The 19,178-nt window shown below is 38.8% G+C and overlaps 1 protein-coding gene across 1 annotated transcript in view; it reads right to left on the bottom strand.

The window, feature by feature from the left end:
• LOC107664941 (seizure protein 6 homolog) overlaps window positions 1-19,178 on the bottom strand; it is a 78,755-nt gene that overhangs the window by 38,724 nt on the left and 20,853 nt on the right. Inside the window, exon 2 of the mRNA XM_016455641.1 lies at window positions 487-672. Coding sequence (XP_016311127.1) covers window positions 487-672 — 186 coding nt within the window. The remainder of the gene's footprint in view (window positions 1-486; window positions 673-19,178) is intronic.

Below are 19,178 nucleotides of genomic sequence, written 5' to 3' on the forward strand. Positions count from 1 at the left end.
CACATTATTGGCAATATTGAGCTGAAGCTTGACTTTGCAAATTTAAAATCGCAAATCAAATCGCAATCGCAATCGCAATATCTGTCAAAAAAATCGCAATTTGATATTTTCCCCCAAATCGCACAGCCCTAGTCAGAAAGCTCTCGGATTTCATCAAAAATATCTTAATTTGTGTTCCGAAGATGAATGAAGGTCTTAAGGGTTTGGAACAACATGAGGGTGAGTAACTAATGACAGAATTTTCATTTTGGGGTGAACTATGCTATTTAAGTGACTAATATGTAAGTATTGTGGCACTGAACAGTGATTTGCACGGTTTATTGTCTGGTGCTGTTTACTTCTAGTAAGTGCCTTAATATAAAAACAATTTTTGGATAAATAAAATAAAATAAAATAAAATAAAATAAAATAAAATAAGCCTTTGGTAACATTTTTTTAGGGTTTTTGAATGACTGCATGAATATATTGAAAATATCTTGGACTCACCAAGACAGCGCGGCACTTTGCCGCTCCAGTAGGGTGTGGTGGCATTGCGGCATGTGAGGGTGGAGGGACCCTGGAGTTGGTATCCATTGAAGCAGTAGAAATAGGCCTCTCCCCCTGCATGCAGGCTGGTGACAGACACGTCCCCATATGCTGGTCTATCAGGGAAGTTGCAACTCAACACAAATGCTGTAATAGAGAGAAAACGAATAACTGATTAGGCAAATGATTAAAACTGCAGCACGCCACACCACACTTATTTAAACGAGCATCTGAAGCTTCTTTAAAACTATCATTAGACTGAGACTAAGGTCTGTGGGGAGTATGAATATTGCATTACAGTGACTCCCACTTATTTCAAGAAGACTTATTATCTTAACAAACTCCATCTGTCTTTCTTTCTCTCAGTTTAATATGGTCTCAGAGGGTCTGTCCCCAATGCATGTTCTCTCTCCATGTCCTCCAGACCGCAGCCGACCTTTTCTGTGAGAAAGGGACACATCGAAGATGACAAATAAACCTGAACCCTGAACACTGTCTGTTTTCACAGCCAGAATGGGCCTGCTGGGATGCGTGGAGACAATCATTAGCTGCCTAAGATGATAGATTAGACTCACATTTGGTCTAATGGTCACAATAGAGCAAAACCTTCTCTACATCTGAGACTAGCCCAGATTCTTCATCATTTTTAACTGGACACTCTTTCCATTTTGACTTTTACACAAAGTCTGGTCCACATTACAACTTATTCTGGCCCACTTAGACAAGCTGTCTGAATTAGACCATCTAATGACATACAAAATGACCAATGACAATTCAATGACATGTTTCATTTTGTTTCTATGTGTCATTTTTTTTCTTTTTTTGAATAAATGATGCTCCAATAATAAGTCTACATTAATAATCTTAGTTACAAGTCAGGTCCAAATAAAACTCCCCCAAATGGCCTCTTACATAAGCTTTGGTCTTCTGGATAGGGCTATGAATTGAGGCTTTATTGACCATTGTCTTGCCTGGCTCTCGGCACTAAACCAGACTGTCAATACTTTCTCAAGCAATGTCCACAAAAGCCTTTTCACCATTTATCACTGCTGGCTTGCGAGTCAATTTTCACCCTTTCAAAACGCCTGAAGAAGGTCTTGGACCGAAGCACTGCTATTTAATAAACATTTGCAAGCTACAACAATTTCCTATTTTACCTTCTTCCTATGAAAATCAACAAGCCCTGATGCAGTGAATACTAAAGACATAAAAGACAGATATTTTTTCTTTGAAATGAAAGAGGTCAAAATTCAAGGCCAGTGTGAATTCAATTGCAATTTGTCATGTACAGAATGATGTCTGCATACGAAGGAGGCTTTGATAAGCAAGTGACCGTCTTTTCCTTCATCACAGAAGCTCTGCACAGCCTCTGCAGGAGTCCTCGCAAGGCGGTAAATCCAGGTTAGACCGCAAGTGCCCATCGAGCTAAGAACTGCTTTCCCAACACCATTTTTTCGTCTCCTCCTACCCATCCTCCTTGCAGAATGTTTTTGCAATTTATGACAGAAATTTCAGGGCTCATTTCTCCCTGTCTCGAGGTGGCTGCAGCAGGCGTATTGTTAGCTGTTGAAATTCAGAGCAGTGTGTGGGTGTTGATTTTGTCACCAATGACAAGACTGAGCCCGAGGCCAGAAAATTTGCACAGGGGCGATAAATTATAACCTTTGACCTGGCTTGGATCCGTGTCATATCTGCTCTCAAATTCTTTAGCTGACTGCAACAGGCCGAGCATAAATTACAGTATTTCCAGCACTAAGGGGAGAATTCATAAAACAACTGCACTAACCAATATCTGGTTTAGTTTTATTAGTTTTAGTAAAAAAAAAAAAAAGATTTTTTCAAACATTATCTGAGCCTGTTTCCACCATGAAAATACAATTTAACAAATAAAATAAAATTAAATTAAATAAAATTAAATTAAAAATTAAAGAAAATGAAATGAAATGAAATTAAATAAATAAGGTTATTGTGACTTTTTTCATCTCACAAGTTTTCTGAGAATTCTGAGAAAAAAAAGTCAGAATTGTGAGATATAAACTCAAAATTCTGACTTTCTCACAATTCTGAGTTTATATCTCAAAATATAGACCTTTATTAGAATTGCAAGGTGTGAACTCAAAATTGTGAGATAAAAATGTGCAATTCTGAGTTTATATCTTGCCACTGTGAGAAAAAAATCAGAATTTTGAGACATAAACACTGAATTGTGAGAAAACAAGTCTGAAATGTGAGAGTAAAAGCTGCAATTAACTTTTTTATCCTGTAGCAGAAACAAGCTTTCATTACATATAGATATGAAATACAAATATAAATAACATATTTAATAAGATGAATAATGGTTCCCCTTCAGGAACTCGAGCTGCGTCAAAGTCGCTTTGGGAACGCCCTTGCGTGACCGCGTTCTGAAGCACGTGTCAAATCAGTCCAATGGAGTAGCAAGACGTCACGAGCGGGGTGACGTAAGCACCAGAAAGTATAAAAGCGCATCCGGCAGAGCGCAAACCAGCTTCTGCTCTTCAGTAGCGCTCTGTGTATGTGTCTGTCTATTTACTGTTGTCTGTCCGCACAAGCATATATAAAAAACAATAAAAAAAAACAAAAAAAAAAACAGAGCGTTGCAACCCGCACCCCTCCACAAAAAGATCGGGGGTCGGGGCGATGCTCTCAGTCGGGGTCTTCTAGACTGAAAACGGATCTGCAGACCGTTATTTTGTCTAAGAGGACCGTGGCTAAATGGTCCTACCATTGTCAGGTCCCTGAGGCCAGCCCACCTGGGGAGGAAAGGATAACACCTCAGTATACGGTGCCCAATCCTCCTCAGTGTCCTCACGGAGGTTTATTGATACCCCTGCCACCCTCGGTGATACAGGGCTCAGTGAGCTCCGACGAGCGAAAATCCCAGCTGCCGCCCCGGCCACGGTACGGCACGGGAGAGCTCGCCCCCTCAAGTGAGGGTGCTACAGCAATCAGGTCGGTTGTTCCTTAAGTGCCCTCACGGAGGTTCATTGATACCCCTGCCACCTCGGTGCTTCAGGGCTCAGTGAGCTCCGACGAGCGAAATTCCCAGCTGCCGCCCGGCAATGGTACGGCACGGGAGAGCTCGCCCCCTCAAGTGAGGGTGCTACAGCTGTCAGGTCGGTCGTTCCCTGCCGGTCATCCGCTTCAGGGCTCGAGTTCCTGAAGGGGAACGTCTCTAGGTTACGTATGTAACCATGGTTCCCCGAGGGAACGAGACGCTGCGTCTCTTTGCCATACTCCCTGCATCCCTCCAGGCGCTACTTCATCGAAGCTGGTTTGCGCTCTGCATCACTACATCACTCTGTGCTTACGTCAACCCGCTCGTGACGTCTCGCTACTCCACTGGATTGATTTGACACGTGCTTCAGAACGTGGTCACGCAAGGGCGTTCCCAAAGCGACTTCGACGCAGCGTCTCGTTCCCTCGGGGAACCATGGTTACATACGTAACCTAGAGACGTTTTTAATTAAAACATTTTTTATTTAAACGTGCATAAATGTATGTGCATATCTAGAAAATAACAAACAGCCAAAAAATATCTGTGATGAACAATTTTCAAGCAGCAGACTACAGAGATCTGGCATACTTTACCTACTGAATAAAGCACAAAATAATTTACATAGAAATTAGGTATTTTTTGTTCAGAAATAAATTTAAATACTTGGACACAGTCCTACTTCCGTGTACATAATGCCTGGTTAAACTGGATTGTGGGAGGTTAGTCAATGAAACACTGATTTTGCAATGCAATACGACAAAGTAAATTTCAGCCAAAGTCTTTAGAGATGACTTGACACTTCTGCAAGCAAAGAGCACTCAAAGGGCTAGTCTCTAACGGCTAACATGAGGCCTTCAATTACACCTGTAAATAAGAGGTAAAAATGTCAAGGTGTATAACACATGATCGAGATGTTATCCCTTCCCAAAAGAAATGTTATCTCACATTAGAGGTCACAGAATCTGCTACGAACGAGTCTGCTCTAAAATATTACAGCAATTTTTCAGGTGTCAGGCATTAATTAAACCATGCTATACAATGCCCTGTAGTATTGCTTTCATAGCTGAGATTATCCGTATCTGATCCTGAACCAACAGCAAAAGTGAATCACCGCCGTTTCATGTGAGAATCACTCTCGCTCTAGTCTCTGATCCTGTGGTGGTGTTTAGAGAGGCAGAGGGCCCTGTCAAACAGAATTAATGTTTTTGTTTAAGTTTTTCCCCCCTCTGCTGGCTCAGGTTGGATTCCTATGTCTAAGAAAGCCACAGTTTGATAAATCACTGCAATTCTTTTTCCTCACTGAGCAGAAAGGAGCTGCGTAATGGGGTGGTGCACCTCAGCAACAATATAGGAGCCAGTAAGCGAGGGTTGTACAGAACTGACATCCAGACCCCTGAAGAGCATTTTTTGTGCCCCACGTGATGTTGAGATTCTGCGGTACATAGAGAAAAAATCTGACACTAAGCAGGAAACTATAGTTCACTCTGCAAACTGTCACAGATGAGCACTCACAGTCTACAAAGCTTGGTTGATTATAATGGCATTTAGTTTTGATCCATGTTGATTCACCACTTGTTTAAGGTGTAAACACTGTGCAGCTGTAGTTTGTTTATAGTTGCCAAGAAATTTTGGGAAATTAATACAGAATTTAACTGATATGTGGTTATATAAAAAATAAAAGAGCAGTACAAATAAATCCTTCCTAGCAACAAGTATTGTGTAAGGCATACTCTTACACAATACCGGAATCACCAACAGATCAACTGATCAGTTTTAAATAATATATTAATTAATACACAAATTAATATAGATAAATCCATTTATATATGATATATCAATTTATGGAAAACATAAATATATTTGTCATTTATTGAAAAATTAAATTAAGCAGGGTAGCAGGGTAGTCTGTCACAGGTGTCTCTATTAAATCAGCTCTTTTTTAACAAATCAGAAAAACAGCACGACCAGTGTAGTCTGATTCTCAAAAAATGACTCTTCTAAATTGTTCCTTTTAAGTGAATCAAAACTGCGACACCATTGTAGTCTGATTCAAAAATTACTTTTTAAAAATTGTTTCTTTTTAACAAATCAAAAACATACTGTGTGACCAGTGTAATCTGATTCATGAAAAATGACTCTTTTAAATCAGTTTTTTAATAAATCAAAAACAGAGCACAATCACTGTAGTCTGATTCACAAATGTCTATAATAAATTGGTTCTTTTTAACAAATCAGAAAAACAGCACGATCAGTATAGTCTGATTCTCAAAAAATTACTTTTTTAAATGGTTTCTTTTTAGACAATCAAAACATACTGCATCACCAGTGTAGTCTGATCCACAAATTACTTTTTTTAAATAGTTTCTTTTTAATGAATCAAAAACATACTGTGTGACCAGTGTAGTCTTATTCACGAAAAATGACTCTTTTAAATTGGTTCTTTTTAATAAATCAAAAACAAAAACTGATTCATGACCAAATGATTCTTTCAATTGCTCTTTTTAAATCTTTTTAACAAATCAAAAACAAACAGCGTAACCATTCTGATTCACAAACAAATTACTCTTTTGAAATATTTCTTTTTGGTAAACTATAAACATGTGGTGCAACTAGTGCAGCAGTTTTATAATGTACCAACCAAATTAGAAGGTTCCTGTATAATTCACAGCATTAGCTGACAGAAATTTTCTTTGAAATGCATGCAAAATGAACATCACAAGTGAACTATGCCTAAATGAACCACAACCAAATAAGCCCTGCTTTCTGGTCAGTGATGTTTCAAAAGTTGAGCTGTAGACGCAATTTAAAAATACCCTAATTCCAGCCCAGTGCTTGGTGTATATTTCAGCATTTGAGGAGACAGTTTTGCATCCTCTCTCTCTCTCTCTCTCTCTCTCTAGCCTTAAACCAGAGCATCTACCGGTAATTATGCCCTGCTCATGAGTACTGCATTGACTTCCACCCTTTTACACCAGTGCACATGCGTAAGAGCTCAGCGCCTGCAGCGGCGGGGCATGTGGAGAGGGTATCTGCCCCTGATGACTGTCTAATCTCGACGCTGAGAGGGGGAGCACTCCTCTCACCGACTCAATGAGCCGGCACATGGGGGGGCCCTTCACTCCCTCATCCATCTATTTTATTTATGGTTTATTAGCGCTGTTTCAGCACAGCGGGGCCCAAGCGCCAGCACCGCCGGGTTGTTATAGCATTATTACCCCTCTGCTTCCATTTCAATTAGACTAATACTGAGGGGGCACCGGAGGCTGGCTTTATGTGGAGCCGTCCGGTCGACACTAAATCACATGCTCGCAAGTTGCCTCGTGGCTTCATAGGCCATAAAGACTGAGAGTTGTAATGCAGCCTGAAGATGACTGTGTGGGTACTGGCATGGTGGAGATTAGCTGGCAACCGCTTAGACAGCAACAGATGCAGTGCTAATGTGCTTCATTAGGTGCCCTGGAGGAAGGCCCATGGGTGGACGAGGTGAGGATGGGCAGATGTATGTCCGGTCACCATGACGAACCCCATGGTTTAGTTGGGTGGTTTTACTTAAAGGGACAATTCGCCATAAAATGTATATTCTGTTATCATTATTTAGCTATTTTTGTCAATACAATGAATGGAATTAATGGAATAGTTTATTGAACCTTTAGACAAAATATGAAGAGTTCAGATGCAAAAGCCTCTAAGTGCCGTCTGAAATTTTCTTCAAAAATTTGCATTGCACTATGTTTATGTTCAGTTATTTCACTTTAATGGCAATGAAAAGAACCTGTTCATTGCCATTACAGTGAAATTACTGAACCTACACAGAGGAGCCTGATAGAAATGCTCATTTTAGAAGAAAATTTCAAATGGCACTTACAAGCTTTTGCATCTGAACTCTTCATATATTTTGCATATGTGTTTTTTGTTGAGTATCATATTTGATACATCAGGCTTTTATGGTTCATATGGCATGATATAGTGAGAATATAGAGCTCATATTTGAGGAGGAAAAAACACCTCGATTTTATTTAGAGGCCCAAAATGAGCAAATATATGCAGTTTGGTGCAGTTGCTGTTATTTATATGGCCAAAAAGTAATGTAATTCTGCTAGCTTGTCATGTAAATCAATGTGATCTTTTAAACAGTATAGCAGACTGTAAAATGCATATAAATATCAGTTGTCACTCTATATCACCCAATAATATATCTTAGTAAGATTATGTTTAAATGCTTTTATTATTAAAGCTCTGTAGTTTTTATTAGGGGGCAAAATGCAATGCAATACATATAATACAATGCAATACAATGATGTTTGAGAGATGAACAAATAAATGTTCCTCAAATACCAGATAGATCATATTGATATTCACATTTTAACATGTTTTTTCTAAAAAACAAACAAAAAAATCAAGTAATTTTCAGTTGCCTCAGCTCAAGTTCATCTTGAAATATTACTAATAATATAAAAGTTCATATACATTTACTTCACAGTAAAAAAAAAAAATAGAATTATACTAAAGCCTTTACTGGCTAAAAAAGTATAAACAATCAATCAGACAACTAAAGGCATGTAGTAGATTGTGTACAACAGGCTTTTCAGCAAAGATTTAATCATGTTGATACTTATACATGCCTTAGAATTTCTCGTATAATATAATACAGTATTCTTTATAGGGTTAAGGACTTCTATTTTACATTGCACACCAGTCACAACCAACCGTTTGACTAGAAAAGCTATAAAATGTTGTGTGTCTATGTGACTGAATTACATTATAGACTGCTGTATCGTTAAAGTAGTGATAGGTGAAAGAAGACCACACTGTCATCCACTTATAGGCACACACTGATAGATTTGTTTGCTCTGAATGCTTTACACGTATAATCATCTCAAACAGATTTCCATCCACACAGACTGTTTGCCCACTGGAACTCTCTGAAGGCTCTGAATATGAGTCAGGAACTTGACTTGGCACATCTCAGGCTTCTAAACAAACATGCTCACCGCCTCTGGCTCAATGCATCTTCAGCTGTAAACACATAAAAGCCTTGAGCATATGCAATGTGCTCACGAAAACTCTCGTACATTCTGAGGGCAGGCCAAAGTATGGTAAAGGATGGAGAATGAAGGTTTGTTTATTCCCAACCCTTATCAATGCACTCGATGGCTATTAGGCTGCCTATGGCAACAGAAACAGAGAATCATCACTCTATTAGCACCATACAGGATACATCGTTTACATCTCTTCGAGCAAGAAAAATATGATTTCTTTATTTATTTATTTCTGGATGGATGGATGGTTACCTTTTAACCATCCACCCATCCATCCATCCATTTTCAAATGAATTAGTAATAATAATAATAATAATAATCAAATGAAATGAAGTACTTTTAATTTGTATTGATTTGTATTTGTAAGTATATAGGGATGCACCAATATTAAAATCCTTTGATATTTTTAAACATATATTAACATAATAAATTGTGTTAACATATACGTTATGCCCACTAACCAACAAATGGCCTTTATTAAAATTATATACTATTTTTATTATTTTGTCAAAATAATAAAATAAAAAAACTAAAATCAATCATTTTAAATGTTATAAGCTAATTTTATTCATCACATTATAATGTACAGTAAGAAAAATGTATATCCTTGTAAAATATTTCATTTAACATTGTTAAATTATAAAGCAGTTGCAATTTTAAAGCAATGCTATTTTAGTATTAAGATACTATCATAGTTTTTATTAATATTTTGAACCAGTTTTTATTTTTATATTTTCAGCTTTCATTTGAATTGTACAGTTTTGTTGTGTGTTTTTCTGAAACATAGTTTTTATTCATTTCTATTTCAGGTTTAGTTTATTTTAATGCATTGCGTTAAACTACATTAGAATGAGAAATTTTACCTTGTCTATCTGGCTGAAATAAATTTAATTTAATTTAATTTTATTTCAGTTAATGTTTATTTTATTTATTTGATTTGAATAATCCTTGCATATTTTAATTGAATATTTGAACAATCCTTAAAGGGGTCATTTGATACGATTTCAAATTTTCCTTTCTCTTTGGAGTTTTACAAGCTCTTGGTGCATAAAGAAGATCTGTAAAGTTGCAAAGACTAAAGTCTCAAATCCAAAGAGATATTCTTTTTAAAATTTAAGAGTCCCGTGTCTTTACGAAAGACATTTTTACGCGGAGGCAGATCTTATTCCCCTCAGAGAGCAGGGTGTTCGCGTTCTCAACGATCTAGACGATTGGCTTATACTAGCACAGTCTCAGGATCAGTTGTGCGAGCACAGGGACCTGGCGCTTCGGCACCTCAGCCTGTTGGGCCTTCGGGTCAACTGGGAAAAGAGCAAACTCTCCCCGACGCAGAGGATCTCTTTTCTCGGTATGGAGTTGGACTCTTCATTGTACCCAAGAAAGGCGGTGGGTTACGGCCAATCTTGGATATGCGAGTTTTGAACCGGGCCCTTCATCGGCTACCGTTCAAGAAGTTGACGCAGAAACGCATCTTCAGGTGCGTCTGTCCCCGAGATTGGTTTGCAGCGATCGACCTGAAGGGCGCGTACTTTCATGTGTCAATCCTTCCGCGCCACAGACCATTTCTGCAGGAACGTGCGCGGTCGGTGCTAGGATGCTTGAATACGTTCAAGGGCAGGACAGCAGTCCCACTGATACTTTTTCACAGGCTCCTGGGGCATATGGCGGCCGCAGAGGCACTTACACCGCTCGGCCTGTTACATATGAGACCGCTCCAGCACTGGACTCCTTGGCCGATTCCTCTGAGGAGGGATCTATTGACTCAGAGACGGGGCACCGTTTGGCACCCGCGTCCAGACCTTCTGCGTACCATGACTCGGTGAATGGGAAGTCGGTAGATAAGCATGACCTCGTCATCAGGTTTCTTAGAGGGGCCAGGAGGTTGAATCCTTCCCGGCCCCCCTCTATACCTCGGCTTGCTAAAACTGCTCCAGAGTGTCCTAGAGTAGACCCTGTTGAGATCCTCCGTCACCCTCAGCAGCGGACGCGGCGGAACGTCCGGCGCCGGGCCTTCACGATGAATCCGCGGGAACCGTGGAAGGCTGGGTTCCATATTGAGACCTAAGCGGTTCTCGTATGTGTATAGCCCACGGTATAGCCATAGAGCCCGTGTTTCCCCGGCAGACTTCTGCCTTTCCAAGAGGGTTACAATCACCTCCATTTCTCCATATACACCTAAACGGATGCTATATGTGTATTTGCTTCCGAAACCTCCTTCGGGAAGGATTAGTGCTTTGAAAAATGGTGAGTGGAACTACATGTCCCGAGCCCTGGCCTACACCAGATAGGGGCGCAGGCGGCTCACACAGGGTACTGGAAGGGGCAGCACCATGGCGCTTTGGTAGGGATCCCAATTCGTCGGTCACTGATGTGACACATGCCAATGTGCATTGGCTCGTTTAGTTTACACTCGAAGTCTATCGAAGCGATATCCCCAATTTGTCGGTCACCGACGTGACGTCTCCGTTCCCTCCTTCAGGGAACGAGGGTTACCATACGTAACCGAGACGTTCCCTTTCAGTCGGTCACTACGAGTCACGTCGTGACCGACGATCAAATATTCAGATGTGTGCAGCACATTTTATGGAGGACGAGGACTGTTTCTTGGAAGAGTAGCCTACAATGCCAGTGTCTGTTTCTATAAAGTGGGGCAATTTCAACTTTGCAAGGACAGTCTGTCCTTGAAGGACTGTCAGGAAAATAATGTGTTTTTTGAACCTTAAACCGCATAAACACATTGCATTACACCAAATACTCAAAATAATGTTCTTTTTAGCAACTTCATATGACCCCTTTAATCAACAATTTGATGAATTTTACTATGAATTAAATAACGTAAATCTTAAAAAGGCTTATTTTTTGTGTGTAACTATAATAACCCTGTTTTAAAAAATGAACTTTAAGTGAACGTTAGATAATGTCAAAGGTACTCGATGTAAATAATAATATGGTACAGATGTGTTGTGCATCCCAATGCATGCATTTCATTCCATCAAAGCAGAAATTCAGCAGTTTCGCCTATGACATCAAACTATAAATCCCTTTATTTTTAGGCGTGTAGATGCTATATAATGGATTTCATAGCTTTTACAGACACTTTTAGATCAAGCAGGCAGAGGTGGTCTTGGTGAGATGGTGTTTGCTGGGTGAATATTTGTTATCTTCAGACTGGACCCCATCTGCTGTTTGATAAGAGCAGTGACCAGCTGTGTGTCAGGCTGCCCTGACAGCATGTCAAGAACTAGTGGAGCTGTTCACGTCCATAAGTGTCCGGGCTTCCACTCTGCCAGCGCTTGTACAGGGTTACGCTCTACACAACCGCAAAAATTCACTGATAAGCAGAGCTTCATCTCCAATTCAAAGCATGAAATGCCTGTGTGTGTGTGTATGTGTGTACATATTGTCATCTGGGAAAACATGGAAATGATGCCACTCTTGTGTCATGCAGTTGCCCCAGTACAAGTTGTACAGCAGGATGGTAGTACACTTACAGAAATGACTGTGCTATTAAATGTGTTGCATATTACATGAGCTAATAAAAATATATCCTCTTTCGCTTATTTATGAAGTATGGGCAGGGATTCACCGACTCCAAGCTCATTATGTCTTATTGTGGCTGATTGCATGCGAGTGGCTCAGTCCGAGAGGACACAGACTCGGGTCTATAGATATTGAGATATTGGGAAATCTCCCTCAATTTAAGACTGGCTTCTACAACTCTTCTTATTAACCTGGACCATGTGGAGGGAGCAAACGGACATCATGAAGTAAATCCCCAAGAGACATTCTGGGAACAACACAGGAATCTATTCACAACATGGGCCTGTTTCACACCACAGTGTGTAAGTAGATGATCTATCTATCTATCTATCTATCTATCTATCTATCTATCTATCTATCTATCTATCGACTCAATGTATTATATTGAGTGTGTGTGTCTAACTTCAATATATACACGTATATATACACATATGTACTTTTACATACACATACCTACACATCCATTTACACTGTGAGAAAAAATATTTTATCATTGAAATAAAGACAAAATAAATTACAATATTATATTGAATATTGGAATGGAATATGGAAAATGGAATATTTTCTATCAACATATTGATATAGTATTGTTAAATGTGTAGGCCTGGTAAGAATTGTTACATTTTAGAAATTAAATGTATTTTAAAATTAAATTTATTTGTATGTTCTCTTTTCATAATATAATAAATGTAAACAACCAGGGAGCTAAGAAAAACATTTTGAAATAAATACTTTACTGCTAAACACTTTTGCTGATGGTATAAAATAATTGCGATTAATTACTTGATTTCTAACCAGACTTTAGAAAGCAGAATTAAATAAGAATATGAAATTGAGGGAAAATAACAACAACAATTCTAATAATAACAATGCAATAAGCATCAGCGGAGCAATAAACGTCAACAGAGCCAACAAGTGTGACAACCCCAATGAATACATTTTGTAAAATAATTTTTTCCTCAAATTTTTTACAGACAACCTAGTACACTCTTGCAGGCCCCTAAAGTAACCTGTTAATATGGCCGCCATATACTATAGGCTTTTGCCAGTCAACAAAGGATACTGTACTGTGAAATTTAAAAATGTACCCAAAATGTAATTTTTTTTAGGGATGGTGAGCAATAGTTGTCAGTGGAATAAAAAATATCTTCACGTACAAAGAGCCACACCACTATGCACTCCTTATTTACCACTACATGACTTTCTGTTCGGTTTAAGAGGTACAGGGAGATCATAGGTGGCGGCAAACAAAAAACCAAGCAGCATGGAAGTAGAAAGCAGAGGTTTCATCAGCAAAGAAGAATCTGCCTTGTTCCCATGGAAATAAAAGCAACCCACACCTATTTTATTTGCATTGACACCTCAAGTGACAAAACATGGAGACAGTTAAAATTCTTTTGCTTCATTAAACGCACATTTCACTGTCAGACTCTCTCTTTTATGGAAGCGTTGAAGTATAATTCATGTCATCTAAATGTCTTGCTCCAGCACGCCCCCGTAACTCAGTGCCAGCACATATAATTTCAGAAAAGCAAATAGACTGTCGGTGGCAGCGTGCGCTTCGTGTTCACGCTGGCATGTTTTTCATACGGCCCTACTAATGATGTGAGGGCATAGAGAGTGGTCAATAAATGACAAAACAATGGTGTGTCACAGCACGGCCGAACGGCTCAGCGGGAAACATTCATTAACTGGCCGAACCCAAGCACAACTTTGAGAGTTCAGGATCCTGCGGCCCTGCAAAACATTAAACGACTTCAAATAGTGGCGGCGGGGGAGTATAATAGCCTGTGATTTGATTGAGGTGCTCTTACTGCCATGTGCTCGCTCAATGAATCTGCCCTTCTCGCACATGCTCGAGTGCTATTTGAAACTAGTCTTCTGAGGAGAGCCTGTATTTCGCACTAGTGTCATTCACATAGAAAGTGTTATATTTATATTTGCATTGAATTATTTAATAGATGTGATCCCGACGGACCTTTATCTCCAAATGTCCCGACTGTTAATCAAGCTCTGATAGGTAGACGCTCTGTATATGCAAATGACCCCATATCTCTAAGATCTTCATTTTTTTCCACTGCACGGGTAATATCATTTCTCATAATTACTACGGTTCTCTTAATGAAGGCTGTTTGATAGTTAATGTGCAGATGAGCAGGTGGGTCTGTGCTATCAATCAATTACACGCACGCACACACTCCGCCCAGGCTCTAAAACAACCGCAATTTAATTCCATTTGCCGCTGTTAGATTTTACGCCATATCACGTCCATTAAATGCAAATGGAAGAGCAGCTGTCTGCTCTGTATTATTGAAAGCAGGGGAAAATTGCACTGCAATTACCTCTTAATAATTATCTCATAATTCATTACCAATAACAACCTGGAAACACATTAATTTAGTTAGGGACAATGTTTTTTTTCTTTTCTTTTCAAAGAGAGCTCCTGCAACTTTGTGATTAAGAAAATGCCCTTTATTAATTTTTAATTAAAAGGATTTAATGAAATGGGCTCCTCTACCAAAGTGTTGGCAAAGGTTTATAATAACATCCCTGCTGTACAATTTAGCGTTAAAGAGAAAGCTGTTCAAATTTAATGACTGGAACTACAGTGCACAATTTCCTCAGAAATTAAATGAAAATATGCCAATAATTGACCAACTTGATTAATCCCGATATTACAGATGAAAATGTTAGTTAGAGGAACAATAAAACATGCATAGCTATATAGGCCTAGTCTGCAGCTATATCAATGATAATTGAATGATTTCAACTGAAACATACAGTTGATGGAAAATTTATGAGCAAAATAAATAAATAAACAATTAATTTTTATTCATTTTTAAACGGATTATACTTTAAACATGAAAGACATTAAACGGATATTATATTATTATATTAATATAGATTATTATACTCTGTTGTTTAAAAGTTTTTTAATATTTCTGAAAGATGCTCACCATTGAACAAAAATATAGTAAAAATTGTAATATTGTGAAATATTATTACAATTTAAAAGAACAATTTTCTATTTTAATATATTTTAAAATGTAATTTATTCTTGTGATGGCAAAGATAATTTTTCAGCAGCCATCACTCCAGGCTTCAGTGTCACATGATCCATCAGAAATTAATCTAATATGCTGATTTGCTGCTCAAGAAACATTTCTTATTATTATCAATGTTGAAAACAGTCATGCTGCTTAATATATTTGTAAAAATCTGGACCATGCGAATACCATGTGGTTCTTTGATGACTAGGAAGTTCAAAAGAACAGCATTGGTTTGAAAATGCCATTATAAATGCCATTACTTCCACTTTTGATCAAATAATAATTTCTTTCTTTCAAAAAAAAACAAAAAACGTACTGATCCCAAACTTCTGAATAGTAGTGTACACAACATAAATGTATAATATAAAGTAATATATAAAAGTTTGAATATTTAGCTTAATTTGCCAACTAAAATGTCATGATTTATATGCCGTTTTAGCAAGACAAGAACTATAACTAAAACTGAGTGAAAACATGCATTTGCTCATTCTATCATTAAATTCTTAAACCAATAATATCTCTCAAAATAGTATAATTTTACAGCCTTAAAAGGGAGCATATGTTCTCCAAAGTAACAGGAAGTCTCCAGTGACAAGCACCATTTTGTCCGGAGGGGGAGTGCGCTCCTCATTATAAGTTGTACTTTCTTACAGCGCTACATTGACAGCGCGTCTGCAGAGTGTTGTTGAAACTGCGACACGAGTCCGCGGACTGTGTCCTGAGAGATTTGCGAAGGATTCTGGGGGCCGCATGTGTCACACGGTGAGGCGGGGAGCCTGGAGACACTCCCAGACATCTTGACAGAATCCCAGCATCCCTTTCTCTCTCTGACAGTCCATCAGAGCACTCATGTGCTTTCAGTAAAATCCAGAGCAGCCACATCCCCCTGACTCCAATAACACAGCCTCGCTCTCTCGCTGTCTGTCTGCTCACAATACAGTGATAGATTATCTACACATTGGCCGCCGCACCGAGTGACGTGAATGCATCTCTCTCAGTATGTAGGCAACAAAATTGAACAGATTTTTTTCTGCTCCATTGTATTTGAGATGAGGATAGACTACAAAAGGCAGCCTTTTCATACAATAAGTAAACAACTGTGGCAGTATGATTGTTTTGTAAATAACGGCGCATGGTGATATTTGAAATCCAATGGATTATTTCAAGCTGTGGATCAATCCGTACAAAAGTGTTTCAGGGAGGCAATTACACGGAATGAAAAGTGAACTTTAGAGCAGTACATGTGCTCATTGAGATAGGATTCACATATTAAACTGGATGTCAAACTTCATTCGTAGCTGAACGGAAAGGAATCTGCAGAGCAGAGACTTTCTAACTCGAATACAAATGTATTTAAAAATCCCTGCGTGAATATATAAGAAATGAGCAAGGTTTGTAATGAAAAATACATGAGAATGCACAACGCGGTGGACAGCAGCAAACACGAACTTGTGTGTATACTCGAATCCGCCGGCAAACCAGAAAGCATGAAAAGTCTTGATGTTTTCTCCCACCCACTGACATCACGCTCCATTGTTAAACCATCTGCACTGACATGCACCCTGTGCCACAGCCAATCATTAATGTAATTACTGGGGTTTTGCATCATTAATGTTATTCACGGTTGTGAAGTAGGGAATGGCTTTCAGTGGAAGAAGGAAACAATGGCAGCCATAACCCAGACAACCTCAGGAATCACACTGCTTTTAAATCTGCCTCTCAATGACTATTTTTCTGCACTTCACAGAGTGACAGACACATATGTGAGTGCTAGACTGTTCAAAATAGGTCACTGTAATGGCAATGTGTGTATTGGAGCAAAAAACAGCTGATTAATGGAGAACAGAAAGACTTCATATTTACAATTGTAGATTTGCTGAAGAAAATATTAGTAGCGCTTACCAACAAACCCAAGACACAAGGGCCCACCACCGGGTATTTACGGTTATTTGTGCCTTGACCGATCAGATTGTGGTCAAAGTGGTTATGCACACTTCATTTACATTTGGCCACAGACAATGTCTCCACGCAAAAGATATACATCTTATCTACTACTGTAATATATAACAAGCTTAACTAAATCGAAATTTAAAGAAATTAATATAATGTAATTTTTTAACTAAAAAGCAACACTTGTCTTAACAAACTTTAAACGTAATATACAAAATGTAGCAACCGAGCGATACATGGAATAATAGGATGGATGGATGGAACAATAGAATGATGGATAGAATGACTGAACGAACGACAGACAGACAGACAGATAGATAGATAGATAGACATTGCAATTCACGTTTTATTCAACTAGATGGATTGAACAATAGAAATAACGATGGATGGATGGATGGATGGAAGAATGGATAGAACAATGGATAAAACAATGGATAGAATGATGATAGAATGATAGATAGAACGAACAATTATAAATAGAACAACACAATGAATGACAGAATGATAGATAAAACAATAGATAGAACGACAGATAGATTTCAACTATAGATTGAACAATAGAAAAAACAATGGATGGATGGATGGATGGATGGATAGATGCATAGATAGACTCCAGTTCAACTTCCTGTGGGGTTTGACCAATTTCAAATTCCAAGTTAAGCTGAAAGGAAGCCAATCCAGCACCATACCACTGCTAGATACTGAAGATGTAACTTGGAGAATGTTTCACACACTTAATTTCAATATCTAAAGTCAATCATATTTAATAATTCAACATAATTTGGCGTGTGAGCGTGCAGCTCTGTTCTCTGAGACGTTGGCGGCACATGGCACTTCTCAGCTAATTGGCTATGTGGATTCAGCCTGTGTTGTTTCTCATTTCTGTCTAATAAAGCACAGAGTGTACGGCACTTCTCATGCTCGCTTTGTTACATTCAGATCATTCTTATTAGTTCACTCTTCAGGCATGAGAGTCCTTCAGATTTGATTGTAGAGGGGGCGTCTTATGTGATCGCAGGTTTTCTTGTGTAAGCTCATTGAAGATTGATGAAGAACAAGTCCCTCAATGCTCCACGACTCTCGAGGATATATGGACATTTGAGAGCTTTGGCCATTGAACTGGCTGGCCAGGCACGGTCAGCATTTCATTTCAACAAACACTTCTAAAATGGGCTACTTTTCAGATATTAACTAACCTGAAAAGGCATGCCAACCTCATTATCTGCAGCTGTCATGGACAGAGACAAGGATGCACTCTGCCAAAGGGGCTAATTAAAATCTCTTTTTATTCGTCTTCTTTGCTTGGCTAAACCTCATGAGCTGAGCCAAGATGGTTCCTGTAAGTCAAAGACTTTTATTCGCATGTTATTTCTGACAGACTCGGGGTTGCGACCGAACCAGAGAACAGAAGCCAGTCTTGGAGGAATTGCATTGAAACCATTGAGAACTACATAGAGAAACTCATTTGTGCTTCAAACAAACATAAAAGCTGCAGGCTGGTCAGACGCTTTCAATTGAGCTTAAGTAGTCAGATCACAGGATTTTTGTCTGCTTGTATTGCTCAGCGCCCGTGTACTTGACATGTGCGGCTAGATGCACAATAACATACAAGCCACCAGCTATTTCTTTATCAACTGAATTTACCTTCACACAGAAATCTTTGTGGACAGCCTAGTCTCATGATACTGGATTTGCTGGATCAGAAGCAGGACTGGCTCCATCCTCTAGAGAGGGGTTGGAAGTGGGATTCCACCTTTTTAAAAGTGCCTTCTTCTCTGGAACATCACAAGCTGGGCTTCCTAGCTGGGAGGGAGGGCTTATGAATAAATGGATGGAAGATCTGGAGCTATGCTAACATCTGTGCGGCAGTAAGGAGCAGTGTTGGGGAAAGTTACTTTTAAAAGTAATGCATTACAATATTGCGTTACTCCCTAAAAAAATAACTAATTACGGTACTTAGTTACTTTTTATGGAAAGTAATGCGTTATATTACTTTTGCGTTACTTTCGCGTTACTTTTTAAATATAAGCAGGGCTTGATTGTTTTTAATATAAGAAG

This window comes from Sinocyclocheilus anshuiensis, unplaced genomic scaffold (genome assembly GCF_001515605.1).
Source record: "Sinocyclocheilus anshuiensis isolate Anshui unplaced genomic scaffold, SAMN03320099.WGS_v1.1 scaffold319, whole genome shotgun sequence".
Taxonomy (NCBI): Eukaryota; Metazoa; Chordata; class Actinopteri; order Cypriniformes; family Cyprinidae; genus Sinocyclocheilus; species Sinocyclocheilus anshuiensis.